Here is a 27,519-nt window from a genome sequence, read left to right on the forward strand (position 1 = left end):
TTAGTGTAGCCAAATCAACATTATTTTTTTTATTTATTACAAATATTTTACAAATGCATGTAAACATAAACAGTAAAAAAACATACTTTTAACCATCAATGGAAAATAACTCGAATCTTCAATTATTTTGACAGCTTATACCACAAGTGGATTAATAAATCAAATAACATTAACGGTACCAATGTTCCTGTACCAGATTCGAATTTCGACAATACATGTCTCTGCAGTGATGCTCATGGCCAAAAATTAAAAATCCAAAGCTTTTATAAAAGGTGAATAGATATAATCCAAAAGGTTCAAAAAGTATAACAAAATCCGTGAAAGGAATCAGAGCTTTGCACGAGGGAGATACATTACCTAATTTATAATAATTTCTAACATTTTGTGACAGCAAATTTTAACAACACAAAAACTCCGTATTTTCATGCCAGTACCGAAGTACTGGCTACTGATCTGGTGATACCCTCGGGGACTAACAGTCCACCAGCAGAGGCATCGACCCAGTGGTAGTAATAACATTAACGGTACCAATTTTCCTTATATTTATATTCAAATTTATAATACTGTTACCAAAATGATGTATTGAAAAAAGTACGTGCATTGAAGATAAAGGCGATCAATGATTTACATTCATTGTGTTTAAACAACACAAAAGCAAAAAAAAACCAACAAAACACAAAGAATATGTTAAAGTTAAACATATTCTTTGTTAGTTATAAATTTCAGTCAAAACTGAGAAGTAATACCATCGGATGATATTCGGACGCCATCATGACATATATGTGTACAAAATGTTACAGATGAAGACGGATTTTCCCCAATCGTCGTAACAGTCACTCCGTCCTTTTTTCATCGATTGTGACATCACCTAGTGTAATTTATCATCGGCATGTATACTCACATGGTGCTAATTGTGGAGCAGGAATTGCGTACCCTTCTGTAAGTTTTCTCGAGTTTTTAAAGTCCACTTGGTAACTGCCACCTAACAATGGTCTGCACATGTCTTAATGCAAACGACACATGGTCTTAAGCCAGAAACATGTTTACCACTGTTTAGTCAATTCGACACATCTTTGTGTAGCTCGATCAAAAGTGTAGATCCTGTAGTTTTGTTTTATTTAAAAAAAATATTTGACAGATACATGTAAACAAAAAACAGTGATACACATACTTTTTACACTCAAAGGAAAGTAACTCAATTATATATACAAAAAGTCGTTTAATAAGCAAAATTTATAACTGTTATCTAAATTATGTATTTACAAATGCACGTGCATTGAAGATAAAGGCAAAGGACGTTTTACATTCACTGTGTTTGTTAGTAAAGAACCACCAAACAAACAAAAGAAACCCATACAAAAACATATTAAAGACAAACATAATCTTTATATCTAAATAGTGAAAATTGACAATTTTGTCCTTGTTTCTGGTAATTGGTGATTGTTTTTTTTTTTTTAACTTTAAACAAGAATGCAATAACTGTGTTTTTGTTTTTTTTCTTCTTTTTTTCCAGTTGAACTGAATGCATATTTCCATGAGCCAACCGGCTGTTGCAACTTGTGGAGCAGGAACTGTGTTCCCTTCTGGACCACTTGATTTCTACCCCTAGTTTAGGTGATGTCGGGTTGCAATGATCTGCACTTATCACACTTATACAAAAGGACATCACATGTTTTAATGTACACGACACATGGTCATAATCAGAAGCTCCTAAATTAGACATGTAGAGCACCCTGAATTGAATTACGACAAAATACAGATATCAACTAACAACAAAATAATCGCACTTGCCTGGCGTAACTTATGATGAACCTACCGTTAGATAAGGGTTTTAAATCATTGAAATTCAGTATTTGAATCGTGTAGCAGTAACCTAAGTCTGTTAATTATTTATTCCTAGACTTTTTGCAAATTTCTTTTTTCATGGCAACACCAACTTTTATATTATATTTCCGTATTTTATGCATATTCACATTTATTTATATTTTGATTGGAAATCTATGTATCAACAGTACGATTATTTCTTGACATAATGCTTACCACATATAAATATGACACAATGAAGACTTTATAAATTTTATATCGGGCACAATTGTGATAACGTGATACATATTAAAGCTATTTATGGAATAACGCTAAACCCAAGTTACACACTAAACAAATGCCAGCATAAAATTATGAGACATTGTGCCATTTTGATTCCATAGATATATTGATAAGGATCATAACCTGAAAAAAACCGATAGCAACTCATAACACCATGAATGAGTATTTCTTTTGCATAATTGTCTAACATGCAAAATCATAGACGCCTCTTATTTTATTCTGTAAATTTATCCAATAAATATTCAGTAGAAATTTTTCTACCTTTTTTTTCATTCGAGCGTTACTAATGAAAATTGCAAAATCTATCCCGTCACAGTTTTTGAAAACGATTTTAGAACTTTTACGGCTTTATACAGTGGAAGACGTTTTGACACACCAAGATCTTACTGTTACTTTCTCATAATACATGTACATGTACAATTCAATTATTGATATATTTTCAGGTCAGCTATGTTGCTTCAACCCTTCCTGTGGAACATCTTGTCAATAAAGATAGGCTCGATGAATTCTATATTAGATCCAAAGAATTTATGTTAAACATCCAGTCATGAAAACCTACATTTCATTTATCAAATTGTGACATAACTAATCGGATCAAATATAAAAATAAAGATTGAATTAAGCAAAACATAGGATATTACGGCAGCACTACTGAACGTCGTGATGGTACCGTGAAGGTATCGCGTGTTAAGTTGAACAACATTTTTCTACCATTTACACATGGATGGTTTTCGATGAATTTCATTTAATTTAAGGATGTTTGTCCTCTACTTTTTGATTTTTTGTCAGATTTTCGGAATCCTCTGGTTTTATCCATGTTTTAACATTAAAAAATGTGCCCACTAACCCCTACTTTTCTTTTCATATTTTTATTACATATTATTTAAAAAGCCATATTTCAAAGTCTTATGAAATCCTTGTTATTTTTTCAAAGTTTAAAAAAAAAAAAAGGTGCCAATGTTAAGTGAAAGAAAAATCTAGAGAGAATTATTTCCCGCCAAATTTTCAACGGCTTATATCTCGAAAACAAGCACACGGATCCTCCATTTCTTCTGCTTTTTAAGTTTCTTTATTTTATACACTTTCAATTTATAACGGTCTTTTTAAAAAGCCTGTTATTTCTAAACAGAGTAGCGAACCTCCTTAAGCGCGGTATATTGTATAGACACCTTCCTTTTTTGAAGACTGACGGGGCCTTCTATTGCTAATTATACGGTATGGGGTTTTCTCATTATGGAATGCCTTTAATTGCATGTATCTTTGTCTTTACTCTGCTGGATAGTTATCTCATTGGCAAACATTCAAGAGTAGTCGCAGTTACTGACAGCTAGTGCAAAGCAAATAACTAATACAAATTCATGTATCTAACACTAAAATATCAATCAGTACACATCCAACATACAATGGATTTAGTGATTTTAGACGTCATTAACAGTTGGGGGAAAATATGAACTTGTGCAATGCCAAAATAAAGGTATCGACAGATATTAGTACCGTGTGTATATGTGTTTACATGTATGACAATACTATTTAGTATGGTTTTAATTTTTCTGATAACAAAACCAATATTTATACCAAAAAAAAAAACAATATTCAAAGATCTTATAACAGTTCTGAATTTTTAACCTTTTTAGCCCGAGTCTTAAATGTATTCAGAACGTGGTGAGGTCACGGTATGAGCGGCATGAAAATGGTAATTTTCGTTATTTTCACGATGATACTACGTCCTCATTACGCTTTGACAACGATCCCGCTACGATTATACCACGTTCACACCACGCTTTTTCTACAATTATCATGATCCTACTACGCTCACCACGTTCTCACTACCACCATACCAAGTTATCCGATTGCAACACGATCTTACCACGCTTCGAATGCGGTAATAGCACGTTCTTATCACGATTATTCTACGTTCATACCGCGATATCACTACGTACTTAGCAATAACGTCAACATCGTGTTCCGTATCAATAATGTTCCATTCCTTTTTTCTGATTAATCACGTAGATTTCTCGGAAACAACACAGTAATGCCACCAAAATCTACCAGAACACTTGGGCGTGGTCGCACGGGTGCTGAGAGAGCTCTGGAAGTAAAGAATCCTGATCTAGCAGAGATTTCGGACCGACAAATCAAACCTGAATCACAACCTATTGCTAGTCCATCAAGCTCAAATGACGATTTTTTAGTAAACGATAGCAGGGATGACACAAATGTGTCAAGCATGGTCGTGGCGCCGTTAAAAAAAGAGGTTCGAATTACAAACAAACAAACTAAACCTTGAGAGCTTTTGTATATTTTATGTGAAAATGACAACGACCATGATGGTCAATAGTTAACCATCAGTATAAACGATGTGAGGTCGAACGAAAAGCGCGATAAGGAAGGCAAGGGTGTGCTAGAATCGTACTATGGTCTTACACAGCGTGGTGTAAACGTGGTTTAGTCGTAGTGGAAGCGTAGTGGAAGCGTAGTTGGGTCGCAGTGAGAACATGGTTGTCGTAGTGAGGTCGTAATAACGTCGTTGTGAGATCGTAGTGCAGTTTTTCCGAATATAATTACGCTTTTGCTACGCTCTCGCTACGACGGTATTGTGACCTCTGTGATCTTACCACGACCTTACTGCGCTCTAACTACGCTTCGACTACGACCTTATTTCGCCACGACCACACCACGATTGTTTTGAACATGTTCAAAGTTGGCCACGCTCATCATGATCTGGAAGATCTCACCACGACCCTGATACGACCTTATAACTGTGATCTATACGATCGCACTACGATCGTTTAAATTTTCATTGTTTTCATAGATCGTAATGCGATCGTGGCTAATGGGACAGTGGTATTAAATAAGTATACTTAAAGGATTGGTAAATTTACCCGGATCATATCTAACTTTCTGGGCTCGATAAACAACTTCATCGAACAAATCGGAATGTGCTATTCCGTTTGATTAGGTTGTTTACAGGTACAACCAAATCTCCAAAGTTTAACTTTATCTTAGTATCTTTGAAAGAATTTTGTGAAGACTTTAAGTTATTTGTGGTAACGAAATCACTGACTAAATAATTTACCAGTAATTACAAGATTACTCTCATTGAAATCCAAAACGTCACTACAGATAAGGGAATAACGAACGAATTGTGATATATAAACATTAAAACACGATTCCAAAGGAACATACACTAAAATTTACGACAAAAGGGACGATTTTTCTTTCCCTATTGTTAATTTCCCTGTTTGAATGGTGATGTTCCACTAGCACCATCTTACGCTGTTTATATTTCACATCTAGTTCGCTATGCCTGTCTGTTGTGAAGTTTTTTCATTTTAACGAACCTTTTAACAAATCTGTGTATTACTGGTAAATCATGGGTAACTACGAACCCTAAAAAACAATGCAAGAAGACAATTAATCGGAAAATATTTGTCTGGTCTTCCAAAAGAACTGTCGTGTATTCTTGGTTCAAATGTTCTGAGCAATTGCATAGTTCTAGTGTTCATTTACAAATGCACATTAACGACGGAAAAATACACATTTAATTTTTCATCAATATACACGACTTCACAGACAACCCAAATTTACCGATGAAGCTTCTTAAATTAGACATGATTCCAAATGTATGTTGAATGATCAAGACGAGGGGTTTATATCTGCTAAACATTCATTTAAAAAGTGTGAAATGTCCGTCTTTTACACAATGTTCAATACCAAAATTTATGTTTTCTGCATAACAAATATATCTGGTTTCATCAAGGGAATGCAAATAACTTCAATTTTATAGAAATATAAATGCATACTATCTAAGGTTTGTGATTTCATTAAATTGACCTACATAGAAAAGAATAACAAATCTAGTATTTCATGTAACAAATATGTTTAACTGCCAACTACACAAATACTCTTTTTTATGAGAATTCAAAGCTGCACTTTTCTCTATTCTAGAAAATTTCGTACCCTTGAAAAAAGATAAATAGAAATATATGTAAATAGCGATCTAATGTTATGTTGGATCCTGGTCTGCGTATTATGGCATATATTGGGTATTTGTTCAAAAATCATCTCTGAAATGTCACACACATTTATACAGGTAACTATTCAAAAGTACCAGGATTATAATTTAGTACGCTTGACGCGCATTACTAAAATCAATGGTTATCTGAGATTTGTTAGCTGGTCCCCCTAAACATGTAGAGGTATTCGTAGTTAAAATCAGCGCCAGAAATCGTATCGACTTTTGTTACACGTCTATTGAAAAAAAAACCAGACCCTTTATATTGTAACAAATAATTATCTGAATATGAAAAAAAAACAAACAACTAAAGTTAATTAATTAGATACAAAAAGAAGAACTGTTAATTTTCACACTTAATATGTTAGTACTTGTTTTGTATACATTATTCCAGTTCAACTATAGATGATAGCAGGAATGCTCATTTCCTAAACCATGATAGTAAATTAACAAAGCTTACGTGTGCACAATGAATAACACAAAGTATCAAAATTCCAGCTGTCAACATTCTCATTTGAATAGGTTGACGTGAAAAAATGATATTTAAACAACGTCTTATACTTGCTATGATGACAAATATTCAAGTGTGAACATATTTATATAGCAAAATTCGTCATCCAAAGTTGATGTAAAAGTTGCGCACATCACACAAATGCAAAATCGTACTGCAATTCGTGTGTAACGATAATTTTCATTGGACGTTGACAAATATTTAAAGGGTTAGTTTCCAATTTCTACCAGTCTGTAACTAAGAAAGCCACCATTTTGAATTCCGATATTTTTTGGGGGTTTGTAATTTCTCACAAAATAAACCAAAAATTCACATTTTGAGTCTCAAATCTTTTTTGGGTCAATATTGAAACCATTCTTAATCGTACAAAAAGGTATTAAAAGACGTCTAGTGTTTATGGAGATAACGGTATTGTATTTTAAGCTTTGTCGCTAGGTAAACTCAATTTACGAAAGTAAAAGCTACGTTTTACGAAGGCCAAGCTGTAAATACAATACAATTATCTCCTAACTTATACACGTAACAATTGTTTTAGTATTCAATTTAATCTGATGAATGATTTGCTAACAAGCAAGAGGACACATTGATTAAACCTTGACAAAATTTTAAAGACTGAGCAACACGACAATTAGAAAATATCCGTCGTCATATTTTATAACGGTCTACAACTCGATATGGCGTCCAAAAAATTTTCAATGTGGTTATTTCAACTTCATCACTGCAAACTCTTGATTAAAATAGCTTTCTAGTAGGCAGCAAACCCCTAACAAGGCAATAATAATAGAAATACAAGCTGAAATACTAATACATCTTTTATAAAATATACAGACTTGGAGTCATAACGAACTTTATTTGTAAGAGCTTTTGGTCGAATCTTTATTTAAAATACATAGCTTTCTTTTTTTATTCAATATTTTACAATTTTTTCAAGTAGGAGGAGATAACTCAAATAACCTTACTTAAAGGAATGTGAAGGGGTGAATCATTTTGTTGTGGGCAAAACATAAGTCCATTAAATATGCCCTGCCGTTTTCTATGTTGTGTTTTGTGTACTATTGTTTGTCTGTTTGCCTTTTTCTTTTTTAGCCATGGCGTTGTCTGTTTATTTTCGACATATGATTTTGAATGTCCGTTTGGTATCTTTTGCATATCTTTTTCTACCTCAATAATTCGTGTTTTTTTTTCTAAAAGAAGATTATCAGAATCATCTTCTCATATCTAATCTTCGAATGCTACCGTCTAGTTTTTTTTTTCAATAAAAACAGAACCCCGTGGATTGATAAATCTGGTTGAATTTATCTATTCGTCCAAAGTATAATGCAAATATTGAAATTAGGGTAGAGATTCTTAAAACTAATTAAAACATTCAAAGTCCACACATCATGACTCAATGCGCAGGGTCCTGAAATGAAAACTGGAAATGCTAATGCAATTGCATATAGAATATCATTGACTTATCATAAATGGTTCGTCTCAAACCGAAATAAACACAACATTCGAATTAACTTACATGTAATAGATGATCCTGTGTATCTGGCGTAGCAAATAGTAAGTCTGGTATCATTTGTTTCTGTGTATTACCAAACTTTATTTACTAGTATAAGATATCCACTATATACATATATTACCATTAGTTGTATTTCGATTGCAAACAAAAACAAGGTACATTTTGATATTTGTTTACTAAATATAACTATGACACTGTGAAGGCCTTGTTAAGTTTATATCAGGAACAATTGTGATATAATAAGTTTCAATATAAAAGCTATGTATGTACAAAAGTAAGTCCAAAGGTACAAAGCTTGTTAACGACGATATGAATTATTGCGCGACTGGCGTACTAAATTATAATCCTGGTACCTTTGATAACTATTATAATATACCTTAACTCATATTTACATGGTACACAGTTATTACAAAATGGTGTTTCATCAAAGAGCACTTTATAAGAAAAGACCTGCATGGAATTGTAACACATGTCGCTATTTCGGTTCCATGAACTGACGGACAAAATCCCTGATAAATATTCAAAAACACTTGCTAAAACATGTATCTCATTCCTAAACAAGGCGAAATTATCCAAAAAAATGTATAAGTAAATGTTCGAAAAATAAGCCTCCAATATATATTTAAATGCATACTAGGAATTTATTTGTTTAAAATATCATTAGTTACTCTACTATCTTTTTTTGTGTGTGTTTGTATAGCTTTGTAGGTTTTGCTTACAATGTCCCAAGGAATATATTACCCCAGTTGTAATTGGCAAAACCTTGTTTAAATTTTGAATCATCAATGCTCTTCGTATTTTATTTGACCTGTTTAAGATGGAGCGTCATTGATGAATTTTACTGAAGACAATGACGCGTCTGACGTCAAATATTTTAGTCCTGGTATCTATGATGAGTGTTTCGCAAGTTTGATCAGAATAAACGCTGATAAATCAAACAAGGATGTATTGTTAAAAAAACTTTATTTTGCAAAATTAATAAATAAAATACGTAAAAAACAAAAATAAAAGCATCTATTTAAAAATCACATATAATGTCTAGTGGAGTCATGACATACTCGCCATAACTTTTACCAACCAAAAGAAGAAAACAGATAGTCTAATTTAGATTGTTGTGATATCTTTTTCTGTCTACATTGGAATTTGCTAGCAGCACAGTGTTGTGGTAGGTCAATATCCATTTTTCTACACTGTGGTACAATATTTGGACAATATACAGCTATTTTACGTCTTATGATATCTTCGGGGACACATTGGAATGAGTTATCCATACCATCAACCAGTGGATATTTGGTTCTAAAAATAAATAAACATTTGACACTTTAATAAAACAATTAGTCTTGAAATTGACCATATTCAAAATGTACTCATTCTGTCTAAGAACGAAAACATATAACTTTTACCGTATAACTAATTCATTACATATTTTTTTATAATATGCAGTAGTTCGATCTGCCCGAATCTAGAGTGTTAACTAGGTATCATATTGAATTCACTATTCTAAACATATTGGCATAAACATGTATGTATCATTTTTATCTATTATGTGCCTGTTTTTTTTTTAAACTGTATTGATACTGTTTTGCTTTATTTAGTTGGACAACATAAACGGTTGAGTAATGTTTGTGTGAGAGGGGAGAGGGTAGTATCAACTCAATTTCCTACTCAGAGTCTATTTATATTTCACTGTGGTCATACGTGTTCAATTCTGACTGAACTTACCCGCATTGCATATAATAAACAATTTGCTGCCATGGTCGAATAACGTTACACATGGTTGTCCTGCCTGGTTCGTACTCATACCAAACTGTTGTGAGGTTAGTGTAAGAGCTGGGACATATACTGCCACATTCTACAATCTGGGGTCCACTGGGATTTCCAATATCAAGTGGACAAATACTATAAAAGAAAATTTGAAATATATTAGTCATGCAAATAGAAGGTTGCTTAAATTCTTTTTCTTAATACGCCTATCAAGTTATCTACATTTTAACTATTTGAATTTCATTTAAATCTGACGTTTCTTTGATATTTGAAATTTATTTGTGACAATATGTAAACATGAAGAAGAATATACTTACTGTGGGTCATCATAAGGAACAGCTGGTTGGTATATTTTACTGGCGTCTTCTAAATACATTTGGATTTCTTGGTCGTCTAATATAGCCTGTTCTATGGCCATACTGAAGTAAAAAGATATAGCACATATTAGAGGAAATCTTCAGCCATTAGAACTTCTGAACTCCGAACCCTCTTTTTCTATATGAAATCAAGAAATCATCTTTTTGTCTTGAGTATGCATTTAATATTTGCAACTGGATATTACCCTAACAATCAAGTAGAGAATATCGTATGCGTACGATAAGTTTTGAAATGTGTCCTTTCAATGTTAGGAATTAAATGTAATGTATGCAATACATTTCTTAGCAGTCAAGGTTTCCGGATAAGGCAATTAAGCAGGAATTTTACATAACTATGGTGAATTAATATACATCGTATTGGACAAAACTGAAAATTAAAGAAATTTTTGATGTGGTTACGCGAGCAGAATTGCGTAATAAATCAGCTATCATTCATTCATGCTGGTACAACTAGTCGCATGCTTTCAGTAATTCTTACAGATTTTTAAATTCATGCATCAATACTAACAACTGTATAAAAATGTATGCTTACTGATTGTATTCTAACGGATCATGACATATCTTTCCCATATCCGGCCATCTGTTTTCTATGGGATCAACAATACATTTCTTTCCAAATATTCCAAACACACATGGCAAAATAGCGAGGAAAAATATACTTTGTTTCATCTACAAACAATAATGAAACATTATTTATATAAAAAAAAAGAATGGTGTTATTTGCTATGTGAACTGATATAGTGGCAAAGTTCCGTAGTTTTGTTATTTTACTTTTTCCATTCTAGTAATTGAAATGAGAAAAATATATTGCTTATTTTGGTTCACGATGCAATATCTGATTTAGTTTGATGAAATAATTGCGTCATGTATCACTTATTAAAGTTTACTACGTTTTTTCAATTGTAATGGTATAAATCTTATTTGTATACTTTTTAATAATTTTTGCCTTAAAATTTAATTAAGAGATTGTAGTTTACCTTTTACTTATGTCTCGTCTTTGTTCTGTTAGCCATCAGCAGCAGATTTCTTTATATACACAATTTCAGTGACAAGGAAATATACATACTGACCAATCGCTGACCATAAACTTTTACTATGACCTAAAAACCCAACGTCATGGACAATGTCCTTGGCGTACGTAAGCTAATTCATCATACTTGTCAAACAATGGACAGTAGTTGTCAACAAGTTATCTATATAAAGAATAAACTTGACCATGTATATCAATTCGTCCTAATTTTGCTTAAAGTGACTACGGTTTAAAATGGTAAGAAAATACATTTCGTTATATAGAATACATTTCTTTTTAAGATAAAATAAAATAATTGATCTTACAAAATTGTTGAATAAATAGCACTTCTTAACGCTAGTGTGTAACGTATGATAAATTATTCAAATATTTTTTGTAGAAATTAGTCGAAAGCGTCTAATCATTTTACTAAATATATTAGTTCAAATTAATTCTAATTATTTCAAATGTCCGGGGTTTACCAAACGAAATGTTAAATGCCCGATTGCTATGTATTTTTTTTTTAATATAGTTCTGTATATAATTAGGAATAATAAGTATAATATATTTTTTTAGTTGCAACTTCTACTGACTAGTGCCATCATTGCCTATGTTTCGTGTGTACCTATGAATGTATGTAACAACTACAAGTATTTGTATGACCAGTGTCTGCCACACAGAAACTGGATATGTGATAAACCAGCTGGGTATTCCCCTCTCGATATGTAAGAAGTTACCATGTATATAACCCTAAAATCCGCGTATAAAAAGCGAAGCTTCAACTTGAAAAAATGCTTAAGATTAGATTTGTTGTTCCATCAGATGGTATGACGATTAAAATATGTAAAGACAAATTATCAATGCAAATACTAATATACATGTACAATATACATGAATTAATATGATTACACAAAATGTAAAACTGAGTAACATTTGTCTTCGAAGATTCACTTTCCATATTTGGATATGGAATGTTTTATTCTACATAATTTTAATTGAACTACACATACACAAATATAGATTGATGCTGTTGAACAGTTAATCAATTGTTTTGTGAAATCAATTTAATTTGTCGTCTTTTTTAAAGGCGTGGATTGAGACAAAAATTGTCGCAGAGTGATGGATCATTTATTCACTATATCAAGTCATGCAGTGAGTGTTTAGGAGATCCTGCTCCATATGGGTAATTATCATTTTTATCTTCAGTTAGGTAGTATGGGGTCTGTTATAATAGCTTGAATTATGAAAAAAGAAGAAAAAAATTATAATCTAAATAGTTAACTCAATTAGAAAATTTCGATGCAGGAACTTCATTTAAATGTTGTTTTTTTTCTAAATTTTTATTTAACTAAATTGCCCGCTTTTAGAACTACAAAATATTTCTTGATTGATTTAAGATACTAATTTTAGCATTGTTAGGGAAGATATCTTACTACTGTTAAATAAAATTATTACGGCAAAAAAAAGATGAAATATACAATGACCGCATAACCTCTTTTATCACAGTTTCATTTTCATTGTTCGAACGAATAGATTATTGTTGATTATCAACTAAAAGAACGCTTGAAATGGTACCAAATCATTTTTATCTGCATTGGTAATTATTTTTCAGAGAAAAGATAGATTACGTAAAGAAACCTGTTTGTCGTGAAGTTAAAGTACCAATTGAATATATCAACAAAACTGTGTATCATGAACTGACTGGAGTAGCAGAAGGTTTTGAAGTGTGCCAGGTCATACTGAATGGGCCTGATAGAAATGTACAGAAAATATACAGGACAGACTGTTACAACGGGTAAGATAAAATAAACTGTTTGGCATCGCCTTATTAACAAGTTTCGTAATCATTGATAAATACTTTAAAGGGCGAAAACAAAGTCAGTAATAATATTCTTTGATTGCAGATTTAAAACACGCACGCATGAATTTTCGTCGTTCAATTTAATACACAGTTGTCCACTCAAATATAGTATTGCTTTCTCAATTAACGCTCAAAAGATTTTTTTCCACAAAATAATGTCTGTTATCTTCGAATATTTTTTTAAGGATCTAACACTAGCAGAATCTTAAAAGAGTATCTATTATTTTCCAAAATCTTTTCAAGGGCAGATGTTTTGTAGTACTTAGTTATCATACCTGCCTACCACCCGTTTTTAGTCGTAAACATGCCGTACTCTGACTTAAGGTCTCGAGCTAATTTATGTCTACTACTAAAATAATCAGAATGTATGTCTGATATGTTGTTCCTTTTAGGTGATTTTAACTTGTGTCGGTTGGGCAATTATATGACTTTAATCTTCGATATTTAAGATGTTTTTTTACATGACACCCACAATGTCTTCCATAACCATTGATGTGAAAACTTCTTTCGTATTCCTAGTGTAATACCCCCTCCCCCCTTAAAAAAGGTGTTATCTATTATTTTACTCGGTATTGTGTTTCTATCAAACATTGCAGTTGTAGATGCAATGAAAACTATTCAACAAAATTCAGAATAATCCTGCACAAGTTCGTTTTATTCATAACATTAATTGCTGTTGGCTGTTACCCTTTTATGTATTAATATATAGCCAAACTGTATATTTTATTTGCAACACAATCTCATTTATTTAATTGATTAATTCTTTCATTTATGTTAATTGAAAGTTAACCTTTGATTTTTCAGAGATGAAAGAAAAAAGAACAACTACTGTAGATTTGACTATGGGGTGTTCAAGGAATATTTTTGTAGACCAACAAATTTTGTGTTCAGAACCATGCTCATTGACTGTCCATTAACAGGACTGCAGTACTACAAAGAAAAAGTATCAACAGCATGTAGCTGTGTTAAAGTCAAGTGTTTAACAGGAGAAGTTCCAGGACCCTTTAACAATCATGGGATGAGACAGGGACCTGTACACGTTCAAGAAATTAGACCAAAATCAATAGTGAGAATAAATCCAGGCTTCTTTTGAAAATCCGAAGACTGTGTAGCTGACTGTGATATTTATTTATACAATGTTTCTCCTATGTGTATTAGTTTTGTTGTTATATTTATGTAAATATGTATGAGTATGTGAATAAATTAAGCTATTATAATTTCATTCGTTGAAGCCTCAAACATACATTTCATCACCATACAAACACTTAAACTGTTACTTTAATCCATAAATAGTACGTCCATATGTAGTCTCGTATTGTTTTAGTTGGTTAAGAAATGTGTCCATTGTAGCCCTCGGGTGATATAATCTTTTTAACATGTATGTTGTCCAGACACTTGAAACTGGAAATTTCGATATAATGACACTTAAATCAAATGATTAACAGAAATGATTGATTCACTGATGTTTTTGTATGTATGGAGTTCCCATAAAAGAAGATGTGGTATCATTGACAGCATCAACCATTCACCAGGCAAGTTGATAAGGATGTAAATAATTTCAGGTCGACAGTCTTCAACAGTATACTAAATTATACGATATAGAAACCTATACAAAGCCAACTGGCATGCAAAATGTGAAACAATACACGAACCACTAGATATGCTATAACCAATAAATAAAAACTAAAAAGGAAACAGTTAAAACAGAAACCAACTTCCACAACTGAATTAAGTTCCTGTTAAGTATACTGACCCAACTACAAATTTCACATGTAAAATATGCTAAAATTTTAATGTCAATAGACTATAAATGAGAAGATAAGTAAAATAATGTTCCTGGAAATAAGATAGGCCAATGCTAGTACAACTGTTTACTAAATATCACTGACCTATAGCTTCCAATAGTGGTTTCCTTGAAAATGACCAAATCATTGAAAATAAGATATGCCAATGTAAATACAACTTAAAACCAAATAACATTGATTTACTACTGATGGTTTCCATTAAATTGACTATATATATCACAAACTTTAATTTGTAAAGGTTTTCAGTCAATAGACAATCACTGAGAAGGGGAGGGGCAATAATACACAAAGTATCAAATTTATTGATGGGGATAACCAATTATTAGGACCTTCTAAAAATATGTTAATGATAGACAGATAGCAAATGCAAAGAGATGGCCAAAGATCATTTAACTCTAGCAAATAATCTCTTGAAGAGTAAAATCATATTTTTATTAAAAACATAAATATCAATACATAAAAAGAAATTTTGCACCTATCATAACATGTAAACAGTATACAGCTGGGTATAGAATTTATATTTAAATTTTCAGAAACTCATTAATATTTTTAAATAACTTGAAATATGTTCTCGAGACTTTTTTATCATTCACTTTATAATCAAAACAGACAGAAAGCTTTCAAATGACTTTTGTAACACTGTAAATACAGAAATTTTGTGTCAGCATCTTAATAATAAGAACATTCAATGTGATATTTGATACTTATATCAACAAGCAGATATTCCTGAAAATGTAATAATCAATCTCACATTTTTGCCCATTCTTAAAAAAGGCTATGATAAAAGCACTCAATAATTTCAAATTTACATTATAAAATCTGCTAGAATCTGACAACACTTCTTTCTACTTTCTGATTTGGAAAATAGCATCGGACAATGAAATTCCTGACAATGCAGTCATGTTTAAAGCTGTGTATCATTGCAAGCAAACCAGGTCTTTAAAATAGAAATTAGAACAGAGTATTGTCAGAACCGTGTTGGCAAAGCATGACACAAGATCTATCATTCAATTAGATTGAGATTATATTTAAAAATCATAAAATAAAAAAAACACTGACTATAAAGTTTGTTAATAATTATTGAATAAAATAATTATGAAGTTTAAACCATGTAAACTGTAATAATGATAATATCAGAAAACTCAAGTGAAGAACTTGTAGCCTAGGCTTAAAATCTAATGACCATGTCCATTTTAGTCACCTTAAACGTTCAATTCAAGTTACTGTGGATTCATTATTCATTGGATTCTAATTCTAATTTTCATTTTATTATTAAACCACAATTTTAGATGTTCAACAGAGTACAAATAGTCTATTGGTATATAAAGTGTACAGGTTAGATCTTCAACAGAGTACAAATAGTCTATTGGTATATGTGGTATATAAAATATACAACAGAGTACAAATAGTCTATTGGTATATAAAATATACAGACTTAGGAAAAACCAGGAAATCAAATACCCATCAAAATACAATATTCCTTTGTTCCTTGAAAATTGGTACCCACAAAAAAAATAATGAAAGATGCAAAAACAACGAATATAAATGTGTTTACATTCTTCGTTACCATGGTTATAGCATGAATATCCCTATTAATGACTAGAGAAACACATAATATTATTTGATATTATTTAGTGACATAAAATCTTTGATTAACGTCCTGCGTTCTGGTTCCATAAGAATATCTTTAGGATTTGAATAGTATATTATAGCATTATCATCCTGATCAAGATCTTCATTATCTTTAAGTTTCTGGTAATGTTTTCTTGTCATTTCAAGTAATGTAAAGAAAACCTGAAAAATATAAATTAAATAAAAATATTATGGTGGAGTTTGGTGTATCCGCACAGTTACGACTTCTCTTTATTAAACTGATAAAACCATTAATCAGATAATATTGTGTGAAAACAATTCATTACATACTTTTTTTTCATATTTTGTATGTATGGTTTCATCTTTAAGATTTTGTGTAATAAATGTAAAAAATTAGGGAAATCCTCATTCAGAGAATTCATCAAATGTCCAGTGACTTAGAGCATGCCTTTAAAAAAAAGATTTTTTTTTAATAATGGAAAAATTTATAGTACAAAATTAACATGATTAAGGTGAATTTGAACAAAACATAGTACAAGGATGCAGAGTAAAATTCATTTTAATCTGATTAAAATTTGATTTAAATGAAACAAATTTTATCTGATAATGTAATTTTTTTAATGGAAATTGGCTAAATATGGTTAGTTGTTGGATTGTTATAAATTTACTCTTGAAGTTAACAATTTTAATCTTTTCTGTCCCAATTATGAATACTTAAACAATATACAAGAACAATCTACTTGTGTAACTTTGCCGATATGTATAATCACGTAATACCCAATATCACTGGCGGCACAGACATTTGGGACTCCACTTTAAATAATTACATTAACTGATCAATTCATTAGCCTACAGGCTCTGGTTTCAACAGCTTCTTTCATTGAAATCATTTGATTTGTAGTTATAACATGTATAAGGTCAAATTTAATCTTCTTGCTCTTGACTTACAATAAGACAATTGTGGTACAGTACTATAAAATTATAAATAAATAAAAATGAAGAATTGCCTCCTGTATGCTGAGTGATTTTTCTGACGTAGTCGGTATTCGTTTCGGTTTGTGCCCTTTGAACTTAAGGACGCTTAACTACATTTTGTATGGCAACAGAATATGCATGCTCGAAAATCTTTTCTGTGATTGGACAAAATGCTGTCATGGTGGGTGATTTGGTTGTGTTTGAAAAAACGTCTCGTTAATTATATCGTGATGAAAAGCAAGTGAAAAACTATAAACATTTGAACTAGATCTCACAAAGATTTATATTTTTAAAATAATTGTTTCTCCGCATGTGAGATTTCCGCGGGTTTTGGTGAATGTAAACAGAAAGATACGAGGACCGAGTAAACTGAACACAAACAGAGAAAACGTTATTTAAATGGAAAATCACTTATAACTGAGAGCAGAATAAAAAAGGAAAAAACCAATTTTCCTCTTTTTTCACTCTAATTTCTAACAAGTGCAATTAGAGGCTAAATTTGGACCAGAACGTAATAAATTTATTCTATAACCCATGTATTTGAGAAAAAATCATGAAAAACAAAGACAATTCTGTTATATTAGTATTTATTTGTTACATTTCAAAATAAATTTATACTGAATTCTGCACTTAGATGTCCATTTTTAGTCAACTCTCTGTAAAGGATGCAACATAGAATAAATATATTCTAAATGCATGGTGCTTTATGTATATGATCATTTATAAAATAAATTTATTATATAGAGCCTTAATATCTGTTATTAGTTCGAGAAAATCATAGAATAAATTTATTCTACATTTAATGTGATTTATGATTATAATAATATATAAAATAAAATTTATTTTGAAAGTAAAGTAATCTGTATGGTGAGGTTGAGACACAGAATAAAATTATTCTATGTTCAATGTGATTTTTGTCTTGTATAATAATATATAAATTAAATTTATTCTGAAAGTAAAGTTAATATATTAAGGTGGAGACACAGAATAAACTTATTCTACATTCAATGTGGATTAAAAGTATTATGATATATAAAATAAATTTATTTTGATAGTACAGTAATTATGTTAAGGTTGAGACACAGAATAAATTTATTCTGGTTATAAAAATATATAAAATTTGTTTAGGAAAAAATACACTGATCTGTATGATTTGTTTAGGCTACATAGAATAATTTTATTTTAAACCAGCGGTGTTTTTGATAATATTTTATATGTTCACATAATTTTACCTTGAAAATACATTTAGGTCAGAAAAAAATGTGTTCCTATATAATTTTCTATCTTTCATGTCTATTTACATGTAAGATTCATAAACATGTATTTTATTAGAAGTTGTGATGTGACTGTTTATAAACCCAACTTAAGACAATGCATATATCTGCTATCAACAATGCAAAAGGACACTCCCCTTGAAATATGAAAACATCAATTTCTTCAGCTGATTTTGTTATGTGGGACTGAGTAGAAATACTGTGCAGCAATTTAAAAAAAAAAAAAAATATCAATATATAAATGTAAAATAAACAGATAAGAAATAGTAAAAGTTCAACAGGTTTTTCTTAAATTGAAAATATATCTGTTTTTTAAAACATGTCTCTCTCTGTAGATGCACGTGCTAAAAATTGTCTTTTTTCTTGCTTCTGGATAGGCCTGGTCTGAAAGAAATAACGACAAATTCAAAACAGTTTCAAATATTTTTAGTAACCATACCAAAATTTATAATCTTTAATAAAGAAATTGTCTGTCTTTCTTTTAATCTTACTTATGACAATGTATGATGTCCATTTTGCTTATATAATATTATTCACTCTCTTTATTGTAACTAATAATAATTTTTAGTCTTCCTCTGTGTTGAAGTCCGTACTTTGACCTATAATGATTTACTTTTTTAAATTGTGATTTGGATGGAGAGTTGTCTCATTGGCACCTATACCACATCTTATATCTATTGCCTCTGGATACAGCAAGATAAAGATGGCTATGCTATGCACTTGAACAGTAATTATTGAATTTTAATTTATACAATAAATGGATTAATTTACAGTAACTAATTAAACTTTTACAATTTAAAAGTCAACAATCTATCAAATTAAAACCTCATTATTACATACCTAATCTTCATCTTCAGAAACACTGAATAAGTCAGGACTGAATAATAATCTAGTCTTTTTTGCTGGTGTTTCATAACAGTTTTCTCACTCTACAAGAAATATTTGAAGTTTAAAATGCAGGAACACTTACTCTGTTATTGTTTTTCTTCAGGCATATTTCTTTATTTTTTATCAGGATTGGCATGTATCATTCCCAACTTCCTGAATATGCATGTAATATTTGCCATTGGACATTCAGCCAGTAATGATCAATCAATCAATCAATCATAGTCTTTAAACAGATGAGTGGTTCATGCCTAGGAGACAGCGAACTGAATACACAAATAACAATTAAAATCAGGTTTCATTAAGTCTTAAACAAAACACAGGACTGGTGTTAACAATACTTTTACCTATCCCAATTAACATACCAGAAAACAAGTAAGACATGTTCCAAAAGGAACAGCAGCTTCCTCAGGTAAAAATGTGAGTAATGTACCCAACACATTCTCCTTTCAACAAAATATTCATTTTCCTCTCAAAACGTTAAAGATGCGCGTTCAGCACTCTGATACAAAAATATATTGAAATTTAGGTACATGTACTTTAGTCAACACTTTACACATTTTATTACCAAAATATGAGTGCAAATGTCTCGCCTTTGTCTTACTTATCATTGAAATCATATTGAAAGTCTTTAGTACAATTATCAGGTATACTTAACTTTATCAATGCACAACTTACTACAATGTATGACACAACTAAAAATTGTCCAATGAACCATAAAAATGAAGTCGAAGTCAATTGAGACCTGTCAGACGGACATTTCCAGCTGACAATGATTCCATACATGATACACCCTATATAGTGGTCTTACTGCTTAAAGTATCTGAGAAATTGACCAAACCACAAACACTATACATTGACCAATGAACCATGACATTGAGGCCAAGGTCAGACGGAACTTGTCGGGTGGATATGTACACCTTGCATTCATTTCAACAATTCATACACCAAATATAAATGACTTACCAGTTATAGTATCTAGATACGGTCTTGCTTAAGTTACTTTATTTTTGATAACTGATCCATGGAATAAGGTCGAGGTCAGGTTAACCCTACATGTACCTAGCTGACGAACATGTAAATGTTGCTAGGAACCCATATACCAAACAAAGTTATCATATTACTCATAATAAGTGAGTTTTTCATTTAACAAAACAAAATGTATCAAGCAGTTACTGAACCATAAAAAATGAGGTTGTCGGGACAATGACATATGACAGACGGAAATTTCGTAACATAAGGTATGAAGCATTTAGATTGTCTATTTACTTATAAAATATAATGCTTCAAACAAATAGTGTACACCATCGTCGCCGCCGTTGCTTGGTTGCAATACCTACCATGCCATGTCTCGCAGACAGGCGGAAAAAAAACCCAAATCACTGCACAACAGACATTAACGTTTCATATAAACCTCTGAAGAAAGAGATACCTTTCTGAGAATTTTTTTTTCCCTGAAAGGACCCTTTAATTTGTATTCATGCTGGACTATATTTTTTCCAGAGTTTAATCGTTAATACACATGATATATATGCTACACTTTTACTATTTTATATAATATTTATGAAAAATTTACTGTTGTTAAAGTGTGTACATTTCCCTCGAGATACAATGTATATTATTTACCATTTAAAATTCCTTGCAGTCAGAATTAATACATTTTTTTTTTAAATTATTCGAAAATGCCTGCCCATAACAAGTATTAATTTGATGACCATTCGGGCATTCATTTGAGAAGAAAGATTCGACTGAAGTGGTTTTTTTTCAGGGAGCTAGGTTCTTTAAGTTCGAAAAGGACATCTGTGGTCTACTAAAACAGTGCATAGTTATGAAAATTTGTCAACAGAAGGCATGAAAGGCTTATAATATCTATGTTTATATATAAATACATAAAATATAAAATAGATACTTACAGACTTCTGTTGTCTATCCTGATATGTTCCTGGTGCCGTTTCAACCACGACAAATACAATACACAAACGGACATTGAATCGTCGCTCCTAATCTTTGAATAACATTTGAAACAGACGGCCTTTCCTCCATGTACTAACTCGAATAATTCAGCGCCCCCTATCCACTACTTTTCTCGAGGAAATGGTTCATGGAGTGATCGAAGTGATCGTAATATATTAAAATACTGGATTATTCGGGTTATCTATGTACTGACAAATATATTAAGATAGAGTCAAATGCACACGCTGTGAATTTATTATGTAATTTCCGTCGTTTGTTTGTCATTATCTATCGTGCGAAATTTTACATTCGGATGTTTATAATTTATTAGGTTTATTGACCACGATGGCCACAGTATGTGGTCATTAAAATATGATATAGGTAATTAGCATATGATAACAAATCGTGTTCGAAGAAAGAATCGGAAGATTTTATATTACAATTATCTTTTTCGTTTAGTTCTTAAAATTAAAAATCATTTACGTTATTAAAAAAAATCAGTTTTGAATATACCAATATTTTTTTTTTGTATAGGAACACTATTTATTCCATAGAAAAACAAAAGAATATTGGGTATCGATCCGTGACACAAAATGAATATAAGCACATTATTATAAAACACATACACAAAATAAGCAAAGGAACGAGCTTTAATTGCTCAAAGTCACATTAAACCTTCAACATGCAACAAAAAGGATCTCACCACACTGCAAATGTAAGAACAGCCAGAGCGAAATAGTTTGCAAAAACAATTTGAATAGACTTCGTAAGATGTAACACCACCATTTTGGGCACGTTCAAAAAGGAAAGAAGTACGTATTTAAAACAAATTAAGTAGTTCTTACGTATTTAAATCAAACTTTATTATATGCAGAATATTTTTTTGTAAGTTATATAGATATCAAATGAAAGGGTAAGGATTGCTGATCCTTGTAGAACACACACATTTGACAGATGAATACAAATGATACAAATAGTTATGAATTAATTCTATAAAATTGAGGGCGTATATTGCCTGTTACTCAGATATGTAGTACCTAGTTTGGTGAATCTAAAGTTATAATATAATGAGTACAGTCTGATGTGTAAATAATGGTATACTTATCCCCCATATATATATTTGCATGCTGTTTTTTTTGTGTTGACGTCCGAAATACTGCACTGTAGACTTACAGTTAGGGTTTTTGTGCTTGTGAGAGAAACATGTTTAACCCCGCCACATTATTTATGTATGTGCCTGTCCCAAGTCAGGAGCCTGTAATTCAGTGGTTGTCGTTTGTTTATCTATGGTTTATGTGTTACATATTTTTTTTTCGTTCATTTTTTTACATAAATAAAGCCGTTAGTTTTCTCGCTTGAATTGTTTTACATTGTCTTATCGGGGCCTATTATAGCTGACTGTGCGGTGTGGGCTTTGTCCATTGTTGAAGGCCGTACGGTGACCTATAGTTGTTGATGTCTGTGTCATTTTGGTCTTTTGTGGATAGTTGTCTCATTGGCAATCATACCACATCTTCTTTTTTATATTAGCTTATTGTTTCTGCTTTCCGTAAAAAAAAGAATGGCTTTTCCATGATATTATATGTTACATTGCTCCTACCAAACAAATAATGAAGGTTAAGAAAACATTCGTTTATATGTAATGAAAGCATTTGAAGACTTATGTACGATTTAAGTTAGAATAATGTGTCTTGGCAGAGTGGCATGTCTTCTTACAAAGTTATTTGTATCTTCTGAAAAAAACGCGTCAAAAAATCTGACGCAGTTTGTCTAGTACAAAACGTGTAAATAACATAAAGCATGTTGTCATTCTGGGTGTATGTATGTAAAAGCTACCACTGGACATCAGACATCGTTATTATCGTCATCCTCATCATTCTTTATATATATATATAAATAATGATCGGAGTATCTTATGGTAAAAAGGGACATAAAAAAGTGGTTAAAACTTTGCTCCATCATGGTTATCAATCTAAATAGAATCATATTCAAAACAGTGTAGCTGTGGCCATTGATTAACAACCTTAAATTATCCCATTGACTGGGGCAGATTATGTGAACGTTTGTCTGTAACAACCGCTGCTCACTATGTACTTGTTAAAGGCACTTAAACTGTGGGGTCACAAAAGGTTCTCAACACCTAAATAAAGAAATTAGAAAAACTAATCAGGAATAACACGATGTTTTGATTTATATCAATAATATAAATCAAAACATAAAGTTATTCCTGATTAATTTTTCGAACTATTTTAATATTAAAGGCGTTAAGAACCTTTGGTGACCCCACAGTTTAAATTCTATAATAAGTAAGTAGTGAGCAGTTGTCGTTACAGACACACGTTCACCTAATCTGCCCCAGTCAATGGGATAATTTAAGGTTGTCAATCAATGGCCACAGCTACACTGTTTTGAATATGATTCTATATATAATTCTCTAATTTCGTTATCCTCTTATAAAATACAAGCACTATCATGGTTCTGGAATGATTTATCCGGGCTATTGTTTCATATGTAAATTTTAAAATAATAAATGGCGAATTAACTAAAAATATATATAAACTATGAAAGAACGAAGCACTTACTTCAAAGCTGATTAAACCCGCGGGGATTTCAAGAAAGCTTTTTACACAAGACAAAGTCAATGAAGAGATTTCATTACGAACCTATCTTCTGGATTTATTCTTATTTTGTTCAAGTCCTGAATATGCACGTAATTTTAGCCACAACACGTTCAGCAAACTTAAAAATCGTCTCCTTAAATTTTTTTTATCTGAAAACGATGAAAGCTAATTTAGTCGAGGGTTTCGTTGTATAATTAATCAAGCCCCCCCCCCCCCCGTAGTATCTTTGTCCGCACTGATGTCGTTTCCTGCTTCGACTCACTAAAAATCGAGGTATATTAGTCAAGTTACCGCCACTGGATATGAAGCATGTACAATGTACAGATTTATCATTAGCTTTGAAGAGAATGGGATACCAAACAACATATCCATATTTTTGTTTCGCCTATATATTTTTTCGCCTTAAAGTTCTTTTACATATTTTTAAATTGTTGAAATTTCTATTACAATTAATGCACTTTTGATTATAAGTTGAAACAATATATATATAATTAATTATATATAATATTACCTTAAAAACACATGCAAGCGATTTTTAGTTTCTTGATCTTTTCGTTTTTAGGGGCCTGAGGTTGTGATGGTTCAAACCTCGCACATGGCAGTTGCGTTCAAAATTCAATCATAAAAAATAAAGTTGAGAATGGAAATGGGGAATGTGTTAAAAAGACAACAACCCGACCATAGCACAAACAACAGCAGAAGGTCACCAACAGGTCTTCAATGCAACGAGAAATTCCTGCACCCGGAGGCGTCCTTCAGCTGGCCCCCAAACAAATATATATACTAGTTCAGTGATAATGAACGCCATACTAAACTCCAATTTGTACACAAGAAACTAAAATTAAAAATAATACAAGACTAGCAAAGGCCAGAGGCTCCTGACTTGGGACAGGCGCAAAAATGCGGCGGGGTTAAACATGTTTATGGGATCTCAACCCCCCCCCCCCCTATATCTCTAGCCAATGTAGAAAAGTAAACGCATAACAACAGGCACATTAAAATTCAGTTCAACAGAAGTCCGAGTCTGATGTCAGAAGATGTAAACAAAGAAAATAAACAAAATGACAATAATATATATATAAATAACAACAGACTACTAGCAGTTAACTGACATGCCTGCTCCAGACTTCAATTAAACTGATTGAAAGATTATGTCTTCATCATATGAATATCAGGCACAATCCTTCCCGTTAGTGGTTTAGTATCATTTATTTAGTAATGATTCTTTATGTCGTATATTCCGTTCCCTTTTCAGGAATGTGACCCACCGAATTATTACCGAGTTTGAAATAGCATGACCAATACGACGGGTGCCTCACGTGAAATTCTTCCCTATAGGGGTTTAGTATATTGATTGAATATAATTATCAGTTTTCACGACAAAAATCTTAGATTCTCTCTTGGCATTCCGGCTTTCTCCACCATTGCAGTTTGATAACCACGAAATGAACAATATAATATTGTGCTGAAAGTTACGTTGAACACTAATAAATCGGTATTTCGGTTTTAGCACCCAGACTCAAGGCATAGGGTTTGAAGATCGATTGGAAAAAAGCAACCGTTTCTAATCACAATGTTTCATAATCAAAATAATGCTTTACTTTGAATACATGGAGGGCAAGGCCTTAACCTATATATACGTTCTCACAAGTACGAGGGTTAGGATGGGGTCAAATTTCAACCATTTTTCTCTTACTATTCTTTCTATTTTTTGTTCATTATTCTCTATTCTGTAAACCCCCATCCGCAGCCTCAGGTATAGACGAAGTGTCATATATGTGGTCTAGTAATGTCAGCAGTGTGATCTGCACGTTTATCATTTTGTAGAAAAAGATGAACGGGTGGTGTTTATACATTGTTTTGATGTAAGATATGATACATCTTTTCTATAAAATCGATTGATTGACAGATTGTTGGTTGCTTAACGTGCAGTGTCAAATAGTTCATACATGCATGCACGGAACGAGAAGCTATTTTAAAACAATACATACCATGGGGAATACCTGTAATAAGGGTAGACCGGGATGAAGTGCGGTAAGCTTTTTATAAATCTTTAAAAACAAATAAAAGAAAGGATAAGACAAAATGGTACACATTCTCAAACGCCTATTTATCGGTAATAATACTTGAGGATCTTGTTGAAGTTGATAGAATATCGAATCATGGGACTGGGAAACGCTGAATAAAGGACAAAAAATATAGCATATACAAAAAAATATAAAGAATAGAAAATAAAAGGATGATCGAATAGAGAATAATGAGCAAAATTATAAAGAATAGAAAAAATGTTTAAAAATTTTAAAAGAATACAAAATCGATGGACCATCCATCCAGACCATTATACTTTTGTAGTTGTCCATTTTTGATTAACTAATTTTTTTATTAGAATGATATAAAATGACCACATATTAATAACCTCTATGAAATGACACAGATTCAAATAATTTACAATCTTCGATTTGTTTAATTCATGGTTAGCAAACAAGTGCCGCATATCTATCTGAAGTTGTTAAAATAATTATTGCTAATTATAACAAACGCGGCTTAACAGCCTTATCATTTTATGTAATGCACGCGTACGTTGATTGTAGGCCCCTAGTGTTACCACATGCCGAGAAGACTTCAAATGGAAACACAAGATAATTAATGACAAGACGTAGGACACTGATCTGTAATTTTGTATGATATGATCACTTGGTATTTCTCTCTATGTACGTGCAATGAAGATGACAGACAAGTGGAAATTAAAAGGAGGAAAGACAAGTTGAACATAGACGGGATAGTTTTCCAGTTTCGTTTATGAAACATTCATCACAGTTCAAGAAATTGGAGGTTAGTTTTGCTCAGTATACTAGAGGTGGGATTAGGGGTGGGGTCAAGGATACTGGGATCCCCTCATAGATCCCCGACATATATGCTCAATGCATACTAGACGTTTTACAAGTCTCTGCGTATGCCCCTTTTCAAATCCTCGATCGATCTGCATCTGCGAATATCAATTTGCATATTTTTCTACGATATTACTATTACTAGATTTATTTCACTTGACTGGGCGGAGTTTAAGAAGTTCGCTTATTTAAGACCAGTCCATCTATAAACAGGAGTTTTGGGATAAGATCATCAATGAAGTGTCCAGTTATTCGTCTGATATCATACACTCAGTTCTTTTGTATATGCGTTTGGTGACACTGATTAGTGATTAGAATTCAATAATAATTATAACGACAATCATCCTTATCACACACATCTTCAAATAGACTGTC

At 31.7% G+C, this 27,519-nt stretch overlaps 3 protein-coding genes and 1 long non-coding RNA gene across 4 annotated transcripts in view; 1 reads left to right on the forward strand and 3 right to left on the reverse strand.

The window, feature by feature from the left end:
- Nucleotides 1-9,085: 9,085 nt before the first annotated feature.
- LOC139492346 (uncharacterized) lies at nucleotides 9,086-10,945 on the reverse strand. Its single transcript, XM_071280556.1, has 4 exons — nucleotides 10,813-10,945; nucleotides 10,221-10,322; nucleotides 9,862-10,038; nucleotides 9,086-9,435 (listed from the first exon to the last, which is right to left on the reverse strand). The coding sequence occupies exons 1-4, from the start codon at nucleotides 10,848-10,850 to the stop codon at nucleotides 9,210-9,212; spliced, it is 543 nt and encodes a 180-aa protein (XP_071136657.1). The 5' UTR covers nucleotides 10,851-10,945; the 3' UTR covers nucleotides 9,086-9,209.
- A 555-nt stretch (nucleotides 10,946-11,500) lies between these two features.
- LOC139492347 (uncharacterized) lies at nucleotides 11,501-14,372 on the forward strand. The gene is made up of 5 exons (XM_071280558.1): nucleotides 11,501-11,547; nucleotides 11,866-12,014; nucleotides 12,377-12,472; nucleotides 12,902-13,084; nucleotides 13,955-14,372. Exons 1-5 carry the CDS (start codon nucleotides 11,545-11,547, stop codon nucleotides 14,241-14,243), a joined length of 720 nt encoding a protein of 239 aa, XP_071136659.1. The 5' UTR covers nucleotides 11,501-11,544; the 3' UTR covers nucleotides 14,244-14,372.
- Nucleotides 14,373-15,365: 993 nt separating this feature from the next.
- The window catches only part of LOC139493428 (uncharacterized), a 28,985-nt gene continuing 16,831 nt past the window's right edge, over nucleotides 15,366-27,519 (reverse strand). Inside the window, exon 5 of the mRNA XM_071281826.1 lies at nucleotides 15,366-16,749. Within this exon, the coding sequence (XP_071137927.1) occupies nucleotides 16,573-16,749 (177 nt within the window). The 3' untranslated portion in view covers nucleotides 15,366-16,572. The remainder of the gene's footprint in view (nucleotides 16,750-27,519) is intronic.
- LOC139493429 (uncharacterized) lies at nucleotides 18,097-21,761 on the reverse strand. Its single transcript, XR_011657001.1, has 3 exons — nucleotides 21,596-21,761; nucleotides 19,638-19,726; nucleotides 18,097-19,181 (listed from the first exon to the last, which is right to left on the reverse strand). It is a non-coding gene; the product is annotated as an uncharacterized lncRNA (long non-coding RNA).

The sequence above is a fragment of the Mytilus edulis genome, chromosome 10, assembly GCF_963676685.1.
Source record: "Mytilus edulis chromosome 10, xbMytEdul2.2, whole genome shotgun sequence".
NCBI classification, from domain to species: Eukaryota; Metazoa; Mollusca; class Bivalvia; order Mytilida; family Mytilidae; genus Mytilus; species Mytilus edulis.